A 17,807-nucleotide genomic window follows, 5' to 3' on the forward strand; every position below is an offset into this window, starting at 1 on the left:
TGAGAAACACTTTCCTGGTTTCATGGGGAGCTGTGATGTGAAATTAATAGCCTTAAAACTCTTCAAATGAAAAATTATTATAAATTCCAAGTAGGAAATCACAACTACTTACTCCCCAATACATTTTACTTTATCTTTCATTTTAGACTACATTTACTGAAATTCTGTGTTCTTGTGTTTTTTTTAAAGTGGGTTCCCTAGAGGCAAAACATCTTACGTGGTTTAATAGATATCATTGAAGACCCATTAGCCTTGAAAAAAATTCTCCATAATCTCCAAATGTATAATTTCCCAAATTATGTTATCTGTGCTAACTGTGTCCATAATGGGTCTAATTACTTTCTTTCCTATCTCAGTATTCCAAATATTGATCATCATTCCACGCTTATCACAGTGTCCTGCTCCCTATTCATTACCATGGGGCATAATGCAGTCTAGCTTTGCATTATCTGCTGTCATGCGGGTCTCAGTCCTCTTACTGGCAATTTCCAAGTTCTGTGGGAGCAGGGTTATTCTTTTCTTAGTTGCATAAATCCTAGAGTCTTTTATCATTCCTTGAAACTCATATCCAAATGTTCAATAGTATACTTCTCATTATGATTCATACATTTGCATAATCTCTTCTACCCTGTCTCAAACATTGTCTGTTTTAAAGTGAAAATATCCAGAGAAAATATGGGAAGATTATGTGAACAAATACCCCTTTGATTATGAGGATTCAGAGAATTCACATGGCCCTCCAAGTGTCTTATAATGTTTGCAGAGGGTTGCTATATACTTGAAATATTTTCCCCCAAATTCCTTCTTTTATATTGAGTCAAGATCTTAGGCTAAGGTGTGATTTTGTTTTGATGTTTGTTAGGTTTTTGTTCTTTTGACTCAAATTATATCCAGCAAATCTAATGAATAACTAACACATTAAACTTATTAAATGTCCCAATTTTTTTCTATTTGCAGATTAGACATGTAAACTATGATTTAATTGAAAGGAATCAATTTATTAAATATTTATCTGTCTGCCTAATCTAATGTGTCTGTCTCTCTGTCTATGTAAAGCTGTGCCTGACCAGGCAACTGAAGAATACAGCCACCTCTTCTTCAGTATATACTGGATTGTTTGAATGTTTACATTTTCCTTCTGTAAGCTTTCCTGAATTTTAAATATATATACATTTGTATGTATGTATGTATGTATGTATATATGTATGCGTATAGTACATTTACATGTATTGCATATAAAACATAACATAATACAAAATTAAGGAACCAGTATTGATTTTGAGATCCTTCTAATGTTAGAGATTCTAATGTTAAAGATTCCTTAAAATGTTACTATTTTAAGAAAAATATTTCTGTATTATTAAAGTAGGGGGAATAAAAGGACTCACTTGAGGGTTCAAACAACCTGCTATTTCCTATCTATGAAACTGGACCTGTGAATGCCTCCACTTTTCTTAGTCTCATTGATGGTGTATCATCAGCCCAGAGAAGTACTCAATGATTAATGTAGGAAGGGAAGAACCCACAAGCAGCAAGGGACAGGGGGCTATGACACACTGATGCCCTTCTTGTTCGGTGCTCGCAGATTTTCTGTCTGGAGAAGCACCCTCTGATGCTTCATTTCCTCCGAGCCCCCATCCAGCATCTGTTCTTTGTTAGCACAACCCCGGGGCTCTTTTCTGTCGCTTTCAACGATCTAATATCTCCCGCTCCACCTGTAATTACTCATCTCTGTATCTTGCCTTTCTTTTTACCCTAGTCATTCCTTCACTTTCCTTCTTCCTTTGTAACAGTAACCGTTTCTACCACTTCCACTTAATGTGCACTTTAGTCGTATTTTTATCACCACCAAGAGAACAGCTTTGTCTTCCAGCTCCTCCTTGTATATCTCAGTGATAGGCTTTCCACTCTGAACACAGGCTGCTTCAGTGATTTTTTTCCCTATATCTTTTTACTCTTTTGTGTGGCTGCTTCAGCTGCACATCTTTCTTGTGCTTAGTATTATTGAATGTGTTGTGTCTTTATGTGGGTTTTTTCCCACATTACATCCAAAGAATAATATAAAGAAGTTTAATACAGCTGTAAAACGTTAGCATAACTAGAAGTTCATGTGTAACTGATTTGTGAAAGGTATCTTCACAAAAGTATTTTACATACATACTAGGTATCTGTATTTTTTGTTTGTATACTTAATTTTTATTAGTTCTTTCTGAATTTCAGAAGGAGTTTTTGGATCATATTCATTCATACCCCAGCTCCTCCCACATCCAGCAACTTTAAGCTTAAATCAACCTAAGCTGCCCAATCCTATTTGTGCTACCCATGGCTGACTTACCAGGGGCCATACTCTTAGAAAAAACTAGCTCTCCTTCTCCCAATAGCTATTGATTATCAATAGCACCATGGCTAGGGGTGAGCCGTCATTCTCACCTCCCCTCTCCATGCTTGAGACTGAGCGGGTGTTACATGCTGTCATAGCCATAGCACATTCACAGGTGCAGCTGCTCTGTTGAATCGGGAAGACACTGTTTCCTGGTAGTCACTTACCATCTCTGTCTGGTACGGTCTTTTCACCTCCTCTTCTACAATGACCCTGGAGCTTTGGGAGGAAACGTGTATTCTAGATGTTCCATAGAGGGTATCTATAATTTTAAGGGTTAAACAGTTCTTATACTTAAAAACATGTCTCTGCCTTTTATACTTAGTTGGATATAATTGAAAACTTAGCTCCTCAGAGTCTTGTTTACTGTTTTCCATAGAAGTGGAAGGTGAGAGAGTTTTTAGTTTGTGCCAGCATGAATCCTGAGCTCTCTATAGGAACTCTTTCAGTGAGATATCAATTTAATACCAAAATGTGAAGCCCAAATGAAGCCAACCAGCCAGCCAGCGATGTTTACTTTGTACTCTGTGGCTCGGGAATATGTCCTCCTAAGATAAATGCAGAACAAGTGCATTGGGAACCAGCATTCACTGATACACTGCATTTTACCTAGTTCTTACAAAAAGACCACATCATGCCTCATTGATTCCACACAAATCCAAATACCAGTTCCTGATGTGAAGCAGAGAGAAGGAAGGAGGAAGGTAACTGATCACAGGAGTGTGTTCTCCAGTGAGCGCTGGGGTCTGCCAATATGAGCTGCTCTCTTTCAGGCTGTGAGCACCTAAATACAACCTAAATACAAGTCTTGTGCTTCAAGATTCATGTATTTTACATATTTTCTAGTCAGTACGGGCTTCCATAATAAAAACAACAAAAAACCTAGGTGGCTTATGAATAATGGGGATTTCTCACAGCTCTGTAGCCTAGCAGTTTAAGGTCAAGGAATTGTTCCATTTGGTGTCAAGTGAAGGCCCACTTTCTAGTCCATAGATGAGTGTTTTCCAGCTATGCCTCCCATGATGGAAGTACCTGTTTCCCTGTACACATCTGTCTAGACCTGCCATACCTGTCTGTCTGTTCCTTTAGCAGAACCTGGTTCTGCTCATTCACTGTTATACCTGAACTCATCTCTGGAACTTATCTCTCAAACTAGTGACCCATAGGGCCAGACTTAGCACAGCAGCTCAGTCGGAGTTCATTGTCTCATCAGCGCTAAGACAATAATAATAATAACAAGAACAATAAGCAATAATCTTCAGCAATACTCTTTTATCTGTATTGACTTCCCAACTTCAGCTTTTTCAAACTCTGCTTCTCAACCTTTTGGAGTCACTCAGTAATCTATACATACACAACACATACACATACACACACAACACACACACAGAACACACACTTTATGAAGAACAATGTATAACCTGTTTCTATTCTAATTATTATTTTATTATTTTTATTTTTTATTCTAACTAATATTAGAATAAAAGAACCTGTGTTTACATTGGTTTACAAGATGACCAAGGGAAGCAGGAATTCTAGGACAATAGCCACCCTGAAACCCTATATTGTAACTTTGGTATTAATCAATAAATTTTGAAGTTGTGGCAAATCTAAACTTGTTTGTCAATGTTCCTGATATAACACACACGGCAAGTATTATGTCACCAATCTGAACCACAAGGCACCTTTTATCTGAGTTTTTATTTAAGAAACTTTTGTCTGCTTAAAACAGCAAGAATTTCAATCTAACCTATGATAAGTGTGGGGGATTTCCTATGGCATTTGTGCTGTACTTGTATTATGGTTCCTAAATGTCAGACCCACCACTTGACTCTCTTCCAATTTCTTATTAAGTCCTCCGAGAGTGCAGAAAAAGACCTGTGAACCCCTAGACTCAGCCAGCCTGCTCAAGTGCTCCTTGAGGCAGGCTTGACTTGGACTCCCCTGGAGCTAACATTCTTCCCACTTTCTATGATGCTTTACAAAGAAGACATGTTCAATTCCAGGTACACAGCAAGCTGAACACACACAAACTGACAGCTCAGAATTCCCCAAGGAGCTATCTGAGAGCAATAGAAGCTCCCCAATGTTTGGACACATACTCATAGTATATAGTACTGAGATTGCTAAGGGTAATTCCATATAAGTATGTAATATACTTTGACCATACCACCTGAAACTCCTGTGCCTGTCTTTTTCTCTCCCCTCAAATCATACATCACATATACATACGATTTTATGTATGTATGTAAAATGTAGGGTTCATAAGTGAGAGAAAATTAGTGATAATTATCTTTCTTATTTTGATTTAATTTACTAAATACGATTATCAATGCATGAATATACATTCCCATACTGATATAATTTTGTTCTTCTTTATGCTAGAAGGAGGTTTGATTACATGCATATGCCATGCGTTCTTTACTCTTCTGTTGATAGGCATCTAGGGTGGTTCCATATGTAACCATGGTGAACAGACTTGTAGTAAACGTAGATATGCAGGTGCCTTTGTGCTATACTGACTTAACCTCACTTGAAGATCTTCGCATGAATGCTTAACGATGGTAGAGCCATGTCAAAGGACAGCTCTATCTTTAGCCTTCGAAGGAATCTCTGTATTGATTTCCACAGTGGCCCTACTAATTTATCTTTCCACCAGCAATGCAGAAGGTTCCCCTTCTCTTGAATCCTCACCAGCATTTGATATTAGCTTCTAATGATTGCCATCCTGACTGAAGGAGAGAAGGAATCTCATTGTAGTCTTAATTTGCATATCTTTGAGGGCTTTTTGATGATTTATGTTTTCAGTCATTTATGCCTCATTTTTTTTTTTTTTGGAAAGTGTTATTTTTTTACAGCATTGATTGGGTTATTTGACTTCTTGGCATTTAGTTGTCGACATCTTTGTATATCTGTGCTTCTCTGTCTGTTCTTTGGTTAGATGTGTAGCTGGTGAAGGTCCCCCTTCTCCCTGCTGCCTCTCTCTAGCTGCAGTCTTTACTGAAAGAGGCATTCTCACTTAATGAGACTCCTTCCTCAGTTGTTGGCTCTGTTTCATTTCCTGAGCCACCGAGTTCTTTTTAGAAAGTCCTTGTCTATGTCTCTGTTTCTAATAATTTTCTTCTAACTGTTTCAGAGTTTCAGGTTTTACATTAAGGTCTTTTCCCATTTGGAACAGATCTTTGTACAGAGTGAGAGATAAGAATTAATTTCACTCTTCTATTTGTGGATGTACAATTTTTAATGTAACATTTTCTCAAATGTATAGTTTTGGCATCTTTGTCAATAGTCCTATGGCTGTGCCTTCATGAGTACACATGCGGGTCCTCTATGTCATTGGTCTGTATGTCTGTTTCTGTGTGAGTACTATGGATATTATGAATTTTTTATAACTATGGATCTTTAATATAACTTGATCTCAGGTATGGTGATACCTTTAGCATTTTTCTTTTGTTCTTTTGTTTTGTATTGCTTTGAATAGCCAGCGTCCTTGTGCTTCCATTTGATCTTTAGAATTTTTGCTTTCTGTTTCTATGAAAACTATTGGGATATATTGAAATATAATGTTTTAAGTATGTCTGAAGTATTTTCTGAATTTCATTGTTATCTATTATAATATCTCCATTATCATCTCTAATTTTATTTATTTGTGTCTTTTTTCTTTAAGGTTGGCTGAAGATTTATTGTTTATATTTGTTTTTTCAACAAACTAACTCTTCATTTCATTATTTCTTTGTATCGATTATTTTGTTTCCACTTCTTTAATATCTACTCGTTCTTTATTATTTCTTTTTGTTTACTGATTTATATTTGTCATGGTATTGTTTTTTAAGACCATAAAGTACATCATTAATTCTTTATTTGAGTTCTCTCTGTTTTTTTTTTCTTTTTTTTAATGTAGGAACTTATAACAGCAAATTACTTTATTAGGAACCTTTCATTTCTTCCCAAAGGTTTTGGTATATTTTGTTTTCATTTGTATTCAATTTCAGGAATTTTTGAAGAATTTCTATCTTGATTTATTTAAAGGCCCAAGTATCATTCCACTGTGAGCTTTTCAAACTCCGTGAGTTTGCATATGTTGTATAATTACTTTGTCTTCTGGTTAGTTTATAACTTTATTCTACTGTGATCCGATAGAGTGCAGGGAATCATTTCAATTTCCTGTATTCATTAAGACGCATTTTATGTTCTATTATATGATCTGTTTTAAAGAAAATGGCACAGACTGCTGAGAAGAACACATATTCTGCAGTGTTTGGATAGAATATTAGCTGGAGAGATGGCTCAGCGGTTAGGAGCACTGACTGTTCTTCCAGAGGTCCTGGATGGAATATTCAGTAGATGTCTTTTAAGTCCGTCTATAGTCTCATTTAACGTAGCTTTTCCTCTAGATTTTGATCAGTTATGTTACCTATTGGTGAGAGTGGGTTACCAAAGTCACTCTTTATTGCTTTCAGGTTAATCTTTTCTTTACAACCAGGAGTTGTATTATTAAATCGGGTATACCAATGCATTGTATATACCTGTTTAGAATTGTTATTTCCTTTTGCTAAATTGGTTCCCTGATCATCATGAAGTGATCTTCAAAAATCCCTTACTAGTTGGTCTGAAGTATATTTTGCTGGATATTAGAACAGCGTTGCTTTCTAGTTCCATTTGCTTGAAATGAAGTCTCCAAATCTAAACAAAATAAAACTGTATGAAATCCTGGATTTCTCCTAAGTAATAATATCAATGAGAGACATGTTATGCTGTCACTAATTGATTGCCTCTATGACATCCAATAACAATTGACACTTTAAAGCAGTAGCTATTACTCAGCACCAAACCACTGACATTCAGGTCTTCCCAGGTACTAGATGTGTTGCTGTTGTACTTTCCTCTTTGTACCTCAGTTCCCTCATAAGTTATAGCGTTATAGCTCAGCCATTATAGGATTTGGAAGATTATGTGATACAGAATTGTGAACATGATTTGAGGCACAGTAAATAAGCAGCAAATGTCACCTCTCACCAGTATGTCTCCTTTAATGAGAAAAAGTTACATTCATGCAATGGTGTCTGTAAAACCAACATTACACTAGGGGATTTTTCTGTTTACTTATCCATATAATATAGGCCAGGGTCAATGGGACTTTTTGAGCAGAGGCAATAAATATGAAAGAGGTATGTAAATTAAAGAGTGCTGTCTCATAGCCTAGAAGTCAATTCTTAGTCAACTGTCATTACACAGTTTGAATTCCAAGCCTGTATACTTTCTTCCTGGGCATATTCCCAGAAGATGCCCCAACATGTAATAAGGACACATGTTTTACTATGTTCATAGCAGGCTTATTTATAATAGTCAGAAGCTGGAAATAACCGAGATGTTCCTCAACAGAGGAATAGATACAGAAAATGTGGTACATTTACACAATACTACTCAGCTATTAAAAACAATAAATTCATGAAATTCTTAGGCAAATGGGTGGAAGTAGAAAATAACCAATCACAAAATAACACACATGGTATGCACTCACTCATAAGTGGATATTAGCCCAGAAGCACAGCATACCCAAGATGTAGTTCACAGACTACTACTAACTGGAAGAGTACTAGTCAGCCTCCGCTCCCCTGCTTCTGCCCCTCTGCTCTGGCATCCATTGTTTTTTTCCTATCCAGCATAAACTTCTTCTTCCTGGAATGAACATCCTGGCTTTCCTTGTGGATTTTCACAGAATCTCAAGAAGAGGAAGATTAAAGTATGGATACTTTGGTTCTTCTTAGATAGGGTACAAAATACCCATGGGAGGAAATACAGAAACAAAGTATGGAGCAGAGACTGCAGGAAAGGCCATCTAGAGACTGCCCCACCTGGGGATCCATCCCATATACAGTTGCTAAACCCAGACACTATTGTGGATGCAAACAAGTGCTTGTTGACAGGAGCCTAATATAACTGTCTCCTGAGAGGCCCTGCCAGTATATGACAAATACAGACGGGGATGCTTTCAGCCAAACATTGAACTGATCATGGGGTTCCCAATGGAGGAGCTAGAGAAAGGACCCAAGGAGCTGAAGGGGTTTGTAGCTCCATAGGAGGAACAACAATATGAACCAACAGTACTCCCAGAGCTTACAGGGACTTAATCACCAACCAAAAAGTACACATGGAGGGACCCATGGCTCCAGCCAAATGTGTAGTAAAGGATGGCCTTGTCAGACATCAGTGAGAGGCTCTTGGACCTATGAAGCTCATTGCCCTAGTGTAGGAGACTGCCAGGACAGTTAAGTGAAAGTGGGCGGGTTAGTAAGCAGGGGGTGGAGGGTGGGAGGGGGGTTTTCATAAGGAAACATTTTTTGGCGGGAAAAAGGAATAACATTTGAAATGTAAATAAAAACATCTAATAAAAATAATAAAGAATACTTTTGATATGGTTATTCCACCATCTTACTAATGAACAATTTTGAACAGTGCCTTCTCTGAGCCAGATGGGGAAATCTGCAGAAATATCCTGGACCACATGAGGGGCAAGAGGTCTTCATGTTCATGTGTCCCCAAGTGAACAAATTAGATGTTTGCCGCCTTGGCTTAGTTATGACTGTCATGTTCAGACCCGCTCCTGCTGCCTCCTAGGCATATTTTAACTATATTATGTTATATATAATGATTAATGGGCAGTAAAACTAATAATGTGGGGATACACAAAATAAATGAGGTGACAAATATGAAAAGGAAGTTCCACTTAATGTTGTTGTGAAATCTGACAAGATGCTGGAATTTCCCTATAACTCAGCCCGAAGAGTCCTTGCCAGCGGGAAGAGAGGTTACAAGAAGGTGACATTTCTATTAATAACTTCCCTCTTGGGGAAGTCTATGATCAGCCTTTCTTGTTCTGAAATCCTCGCTGGATTACAGGGAAGGGTCAGAGTCCAGGAAAATACTGCTTCTCTTCATCTCAGCAAAGCTTCTGGGGAAACTGGAAGAGTACTAGTCAGCCTCCGCTCCCCTGCTTCTGCCCCTCTGCTCTGGCATCCATTGTTTTTTTCCTATCCAGCATAAACTTCTTCTTCCTGGAATGAACATCCTGGCTTTCCTTGTGGTACTCTATCTCTGCATCTCTCATACAGTATATCAGTATTCTGGGCATGATTAGTCAGTGGATTCTATCCTCTCTTTAGTTCTGGTTAGTAAGAGTCAGGGCCAACTCTAGTACCATGACCAGGAAAGAACCATCTCTTCTAGGGGTTATTAGGAATAGGAAACTCTAACTGTTGCCATCTGTCTTGGGTTTCTATAACAATAAAACAGAAAGAAAGGAAACAGAATTTCAAGAGATGATATTGAAGCCCTGTGATGTTCTAGTGCGTTAGTCAGCAAGTTGGCTTCTTTGCAAAAGCTACTTTGCAATTGAGTCCCTTCCATTACAACCTAAAGGGTCTTAATGCGGCACCCTCTTCTCTACTTGTCATCCACATTACACTCAATTCTATCAGGAAAGTATCTACTTAGGTCTGCTAGGTGCATGTGGAATAGGAACATTGCCGCCAATGGACACCTGAATGCAGAGAAGAGAGCATTTGACACTAACTTCTCGGAGGCAAATTAAACTTCAGTTTGGTTTTGTATGAGAAACATTTCTCAACATTAAGGGTTTTGTTAAATTGATCTGTTCAGTTTACTCCCTGATTCCTTTGTGAAGAGAAAGGACCATTCTCTAGGTAACAAGAAGTATGTGCAGATGCACTATCAATCTGAAGAGAAATACAACACACAGAGAAATAGTTCTTGCTAATGTCAACAGGGGATTCAAAAACTTCCTATGATCACATGAATTGGAGGTGCTCTAGACTGTAGAGATGGAAAAGTAAATCCAGCCTGTGTCACTTGGTGTGCACGGACTTCTCTTAGTTCTCCACAGGAGCCTTTCACATGCTTATAGTGAGGAAGTGCCAATGTCTGGAGAGTTCATGCTATAGCAGTACTACTGGTCAGGAGGGTTAGGAAATCTCTCAAAAATTTATTATAAGGAAATGTGCTTAACAACAAAGGGTTTGACACAGGAATAACCTTTAATGTAGACCTTCGAATGGAAGACTTGGAATCTTATTGGTTTACCTTCTGTGGACTTCAGTTTCTTGATCTCTGTAGTGGGATAATGAAAAAATAATAATATTTATGATGGTAAAAAATAATAATGGCTATTTGTGTTATGTTTATTCTATGTAATTTTACATATATCAACCCCCTCAAATTACATTAATATTATCATCATTTTATAGCTAATAAAACTGAGGCACCGCCTGGTTAAATAATTCAGTAAGTAGCTAAGATAATAGAAAAGCTAATTCTGTAGATAATTTTAGTGATGAGATGAAGTGTTATGCATGCAGAAATGTTGTAAAATGGACTTTCTCACTGTTGTATGTTGCTGTTAATGGGTTCACGGAAGTTTCTGTTGTAGGTATCAACTAGCACTGGACTTAACAAGCCAAAGAGAATACTTGCTCCAGGGAAAACAATAATCTATAGAAGAGTCAAAAATGCAAAATCCAAACAAATAGATATATCAAGATATGGAGGGTACATGGACAGGCTGAAAAGGACTCTAAACAGAAGCAGCATCATAGACACTTGGGGGACAGAGTAGGGAGTGTGAGAGCCAACAAGATAGCACCTTGAACACTGGATTGTATTCTTGGTAGTGAGAAGAGAGATCTTTGGTTATGAAATGTAAAGATGAGGTTGATCAAGAGGAAGGGGAAGAAACTAGAAGGGACTGTAGCTGCCAGGTGAGCTGGCCTAGGATGAAATCCATTGGCAATATAGATTAAAGTCCATTAGCCTGGGCCCAAACACAGTGACAGAGACACACCCGTCTCTTCCTGAGTACAATGATCCAGGCACAGGCTTTGTAAGAACACAATATTTCAGTTGGGAATTCAGCTACTACTGAACACAATACTACACAAGTACTCAAAACTGGTCTTTGTTTTAGCTCTACAGCAAAGTCAATGATTAATCTTTACCACCCTCTCAAGAGCATCTCAGAGGACATTGACATCCCTCCTTCCCCCCACCCCCCGTTTTTATAGATGTAGCTTTCCAACACAGGAACCCTGTTTCTGCTTCAAATACTGCAAAGCCAAGCTTTGCTTTCTAATAATTGAAAGAAATTATAAATCAAACACACAAAGCTTTTCTAAAAAACATACATGTACATAGATACACACACACACACACACACACACACACAGAGAGAGAGAGAGAGAGAGAGAGAGAGAGGAACACCTGGTTCATTGCTGATACTCTTTTAAAAAGCAGCTATTTTTATTATTTTAAAATCAATTTCCGAATAAACAATAGGCCTTGTTTGTGTAGCCTCTGCCTTGTTCTGGACAAGAACTTTAGAAGGGGCTTGTGATGCATCATTAAATAGTTTCCTCCATCATCGAAAAGCTGAGTTATTGGCACTGGAAATAGCCATGGGGGAAAAAATAAATGTTTATGATGATTTAAAAGACCAATTATAAGCTTCTGCCTTATTCCTTACTCAGCATCCTGCACGGTGTGTAAAAATGATAATGAAAAAACATACTACATTGGAAATTTTAGCTGGGCCGAATGTCAGTTTTCAGTTACACTTAAAGAATAGAAAACATTAGGATCCCATTAACAGCTGCAGAGTAATGGAGGCAGAACAGGATTGTTTTCTATTATTATTATTATTACTGCCATTAATGGGTCAGAGCCTTCCAAGGGAGCAAAACTGGGGACAATTCAGACACTTTCAATAGAGCATTAACTCTTTCGGGTCAAAAGGGGCCCATTTAGTGGACTGCTGTAGCCATTTAATAAATGGTTCCCTCGTGGCCCCAAAGAATTTATCTCCTGCCTGAAGAGTCTTGCTTACGAATCTGTAAGTTCTTTATTCTATTCCCACAATATTCTGGTAAGAGAAAAGGTTAATTTACAGATAATTATTTAGGGAGGGAGGGAATATTTTTTAAAGCCGAAAAACAAAAACAACCCGTCAGGATGCATCAGTTGCTGAGTTCATATCTGGCAAGGATAATGAGCCCGGCGCAGTAACAGAATTAGGCTGCGAAATTAGAGGTCTGGGATGGAACGATTTTCTTTCAAGGGAGGTGGTTGGTGAAGTACCTTTTCCCCTTTTGTTCATTTCGTGCAGTTTGTATGTGACTAACTACAGCTAATCCTGCCTCTTTTCAAAAGTTAATGTCAGCTACTAGAATATTCTGCTTTCTTGATTTAATTGCATAGCTTAACCTCTGACATAACCTTTTAATTCACACCACGACAGCCCAACCTTACAGAAAGTTTTTCTAGAAATCTGAGAAACTTCCCCAAGGTAAGGACTGCTTTCCCTCTTGTGGGTGCATAGGGAGCACTCTGTGAAGATCACCATAGTGGGAGCAACTGTTTAGGGTAGGGAGGGCAGGGGACCCGCTGGGAAGAGGGAATTAGCCTCCTATCTGGTTAAGTTTGAAGTTGGAGGCAACACAGTCCAATGTATGTGACACTGTGACACTGCTGAAATGTCCACTTAAAAATACAACAGTAGAAATTATGTTATGTATAACTCACTACAACTAAAATTGTAGATTTTAATGTCAGATGAGTGCTTATTTTAAAAGGCACAGTATAGAATACCTATCAGACCGCAATTTGGATAAAAAAAAGTCCAAGTCTATTTTTATTCAGGTCAGGCTGTAGGAAAAAGAACAGTGTAAACCCTTTATTGCTGTTTAGTTAGTTAACAAGAACTAAATTAATACGAATTCTTGGTTTGATGCTAGGCACAAGTCTCTGGCCATAGCAATGTAAGTGCTATGGGCTCTTACTGAGGGCTCTGGGTTTTGTATGGAGAGAAGAAAGTGATTTTAGCAATGTAGAACCTATACTTAAGTGAGTTCAGGAAACCTTTAAAAACTGTTTGATTATATTAATTGAACAAAGTAACAGGTTTCACTATGAGAATTTTACATATGTATATATTATATTTTAATGCTAGCCATCTCTTCTATTACTCACAGACATCCTTTACTCTCTTTATCACTTCTTCATTCCAAATAATCCTCCTTAAATTCCATACCTTTCCTTCTTTTAAAAGGATTTTGAGAAAAATATAGCATAGTCACCTTCCTGAGTTTGGGTTATCTTGTGTAACACAATGATCTCCAGCCCACCAATTTCCTTGCAAACCATTTCATTTCATCCTTCTTTATATCCAAATAAAATTATAGTATAGATACACACCATACTTCCATCTCCATGTGTCCACTGAGGGGCACCTTGACTGTCCCACGGCTCGGCTACTGTGAACAGCACCGTGATAAACACAGGTCTGTAAGATCTCTTGTAAGCTGATTTTCATGCTCTGGGCAACATAACCCAGACTGGTGTAGCTGGGTCACAGACTTGTTGTAGTTTTAATAGTTTAAAAAATCTTCATACATAGTGATTTCTATCATGATTTGATTAATTTGTATCTCACCAGTCATAACCAAGGACTCCTTTGCCCCCAAGCCCTACATCCTCATAAACATATGCTGTAGTTTGTTTATTGATGACAGTTATTTCAACTGATCCAACAATTTTTTGTCACAGAAAAAAAAATGTAAAATTCTGATGCTGTTTTAATCTTCTCTGTATCCCAATCATTAAGGAAATCTCTTGCTTAGAATGAAGAAATATGAGCTGGGCAAGTTGGGAAGATAGTTTAGCAGCAAAACCAAAACAAAACAAACACAAATGTTTTATTTTGTTATCCAAGTCACTGGAATACCTTAAAATTTATTATTTGGAATGAAAGTGGGGAGATCTAGAAGGTGAAGTAAAAAGGAAAACCAAATGCAGTTGTTGCATTCTGGTTCTAATCCTCTACAAAGAAACGCAAAACGAGGCTGTGGGGAGGGACTCCTCCTCTCAGTTAGCATTTCTTTATTACACATGGTTTTACATAAATTATTTCCGTGTGAGTTTTTCCATTTGTCTCTTGACTTTTCTTTTCTTTTTTTCTCTCTTGTGCTCAAATGATAATTCTTTGCTTGTATAACTTCACTAATTCCACATTAGAGTTTTGCTGCATGATCAAATAAAAAGAGGTCTAGGGGGTCAAGGAAAGAAAATTTGTCTAAACAAACATCTCTGATGATTACAAGATGGATGGGGAATTTCTCCATGGTGCCCTGGCGTGCTGGTGTGCTGAAGCTACTGGTCTGCGTGGGTTAAAGCCAGAAGCCTCGCAAGGAGGATTAATTTCATTTGTTCTTAACTCCATGACAAACATTCGCCTACTCCTGCGTTTCAAGAGTAGTTGTGTATGGACCTTTCCTTTCGCTCTTCATTTCACAGAGAAAATAGCCCTTTTAAGTACATACTATTTGTTCCGGAAGTTCATTATGGGTTATTTTTAAAAAATGAAAAAAGAATTGATTTTTCTTGTTAAAACAAAATTGTTACCTGTCCTCAGAGGACTAGTGGGGACATCTTCAAAAAGCTAAGCATGGTGTGCCAGAGTAAGTTGTCCTTAGCTACTGCACTAGTCATCTACAATACACAGTACGTATTTTCCTACAGTAGCCCAGAGGGAACTTTAGATTTGCTTGTTTATTATCCTTTCAGAGATAAACAGTGTGCCTGGCACCTCAGGACACAAAGGTCAGAGAATGTGTAAAGGTTCCTGAAGTGGGTCTCATGGTCCACCCTGCACTTTGGTCCCATGGTATTGGTATTCCCATTCGCAGACAGTATTCCATACCCACAAACCTGAGCAAATGCTTTTCCCACATAACCAACCTGATTCATTCTCTTCTCGGGCGTGTCCCTTCTGGCCTATGTCTGTTGATGCCAGCCTGCAGCCCCACACCTTCCAGATTGTTCATAGTTTCGCTTTGCCCATTCCTTCTTCCCCCAGCAGCAGCCCAGCAGCTACTCTCATTTAAGAAGCCCTAAATATTGTTGCCGGTGGTGACAGAAGAGCACAGAGACTGTGGAGCTCAACTAATAAAAAGGCTTTCACAGCGTTTCAGCCGTTGCTCATAAGTAAAGTTAAAATTTATGGCTTTTAAAATACTGGATCCAGAAGAGGTCAAGTTAAATGGCTGCCAGTAATAAAAGGAATCAATACCCCACAGCATCTTGAAACAGCCAGCAAACTAAATAAACACTTCATCCAAATCCACTTGGCCCCAAATTAAAAGAACATAAAATACTGTATTTATTTGGTTTGTTCCACATCTACCAAGATCTTGCTTCTTTAGTTCTTAACAGATCCTACCTAAGTATTCAAAAGTTGGTTAACCAGGTGGCAATTACAGGACACGTTAAGGCTCTGGGTAATTAATAATGTGTTTGCTTTATCTGGGAGTCACTTGTAGATTGCTGCAAATAGACATAGGGCAAATGGATGTGGGCAGGGGCCTACAACAGGCTTTCTGATGCTTGGTATGAGACAAAACTAGGATCCAATATCCTCTGAGAAGCATTGTCATGCTCTAGGAAAAGGGGGAAATTTTCTTTTTTAATAATTCTCTTCTCCCAGGCTTAACTATGAAACGTAAGTCTAGATTTTACAATGAAAGTTAAACCATTTGCAAGTATAAACAAAATCATAAGTCTAAACATCAGGAAACTGCCCTCACTGAGAAGAAAAAAAGAATCGCGGAAAACTGAAAACAGGATAAACCAGGTTTATCACTTTGATTTTTTTTCTTGTCAGTTAAAATGATCTGAGGCCCAGAAATAGCATTTGTTTTTTTGGTGACAACTAGTTTGCTAATTTGTTGATGTTACTTTTCGGTTTCTAAGTCCATGCATGGGGAGGAGTTGTGATTGTATTTTGTCCTGAAGCCATCTTTGTTCTTGACAGGTATTATACTAGAGTTGTTATGTCAAAAAGAGGCCGCTGACATTTGTCCCTAAGAAGAAATCCTAACATAAAGGAACTCTTTGCCTCTCTCTAATAGCTAATGGCTCAGAAATTTAAATGCGTTTGTGCTGTCTGTGCTTCAGTACAAAGTATGACCCCAGAATAAAAATAAGTGATCAGAAATAAGGAGAGTGCAGGAAAATGGACATATTTTCTGGAGCTCTGAGCTGTGCTTTGGCTCCCCACTGGGGATAATAGTGCAGTTTAGGGGCATAGAGCTGTGGTCAGAAACACTGGAGAAGATACTTCCCAGAATGCACTGCTTTGGTCTGTTACTATTTGAAGATGGAGATGGTTCCTTAAGTCTAGGCTCCTGGAATGAGAGTGGTGGCCTGGACTAAGATGGAATTGACCTCATCCTCAGAGGGTGTCCTGACTGCCTTGAAGATACTCATAGAGAACTTTCCAGAGTCTTAGACTTTGACACTGAATGGAGGCAATTTCAAGGTACAAATCTCGTATATAAATAAATGCAGATGATTTAAAAAGAAATTCCAACTGGTAAGTCATCAACTCACCTGCTATTTGGACACAATGACATTTTCATGACATCATTGGGGAATTGTGGCAAATATAGATACTCACAAGAGAATCAACTGGGATATAGAAAAACAGAGAGAGAAAAGCTGGTATCAGATTAGATACACAAAAACGACTAGCCCTTCAGTGAGTTAGAGCATGTCTAAAGCAATGAATGGCAGAAAGACAGGTAGGTACCATTCTAGCAACTGCAGCTTTCAGAAACTATAGTCTCTGATGTTGGACTAGAGAGGAAATGAGGGATTCCAAATGTAAGCAGCTTTGGCAGGAGAGGGTGTGTGGTCAATACCACTTACTGGGTAGTTTTTATGTGACCCAGTGATGAATTTTAGGACTGAGTGTGTTTAATTAAAGACATTTGAGAACAAATAATTACTTTACAAAGTTTGCTAGTTTTCTGAATTCTAGGCTAGAATTAAATGGATGTTTGATGAGGAAGGAGATAGGTTATTCTATGACAGGAGAGTTTTAGAAAAATCATTTGTTGTGCAAGAGGTGTAGCTCAGCCTGAAGGGCGGCTTCGAAGTTGTGTGTTCACTTCTCAGTAAGTTTCTAAAGCCTACCCCACAGCAGCTTCCAAACCCAGCAAGTCTCCCATTTTTACGCAGTTCCCCTCCTTCTCAGATCCTGAACATTTTAGTGGCTTTCTCCGTCCGCAGGGTAAAGATGGCTCCTGCTGCTGCTTCGTCATGTCCATGGGACCCGTCTTAGCCTATCAGCTGCACACTCTTTATTTGCTGAGCCTAGCAATTCCTTCTTCAGACATCATCTTTAGCCCTCTCCTGTGAGCCTTCCAACGATTCTACTGTACAGTTGGGGAAGTTGGTGGTGTTATCACAGCAGTGTCCTTTCTCCTTAGGATCTGTGTTCTTTGCCATCTGGTTTCCAGGCCTGAGACTTCCCTAATGCTCCAAGGTCACTGAATGCGTCTGATTTGCCAGAACTAATAAT

The 17,807-nt window shown here is 38.4% G+C and overlaps 1 protein-coding gene across 3 annotated transcripts in view; it reads right to left on the reverse strand.

The window, feature by feature from the left end:
* Positions 1-17,807, reverse strand: part of Pard3b (par-3 family cell polarity regulator beta) — a 1,018,635-nt gene that overhangs the window by 294,502 nt on the left and 706,326 nt on the right. Inside the window, exon 17 of one of the 3 annotated variants that reach the window (XM_052192631.1) lies at positions 10,481-10,507. The exons of the other annotated variants lie outside the window; for them this stretch is intronic. Within the exon in view, the coding sequence (XP_052048591.1) occupies positions 10,481-10,507 (27 nt within the window). The remainder of the gene's footprint in view (positions 1-10,480; positions 10,508-17,807) is intronic. 3 annotated transcript variants of the gene reach the window in all.

This window comes from Apodemus sylvaticus, chromosome 9 (assembly GCF_947179515.1).
Source record: "Apodemus sylvaticus chromosome 9, mApoSyl1.1, whole genome shotgun sequence".
Taxonomy (NCBI): Eukaryota; Metazoa; Chordata; class Mammalia; order Rodentia; family Muridae; genus Apodemus; species Apodemus sylvaticus.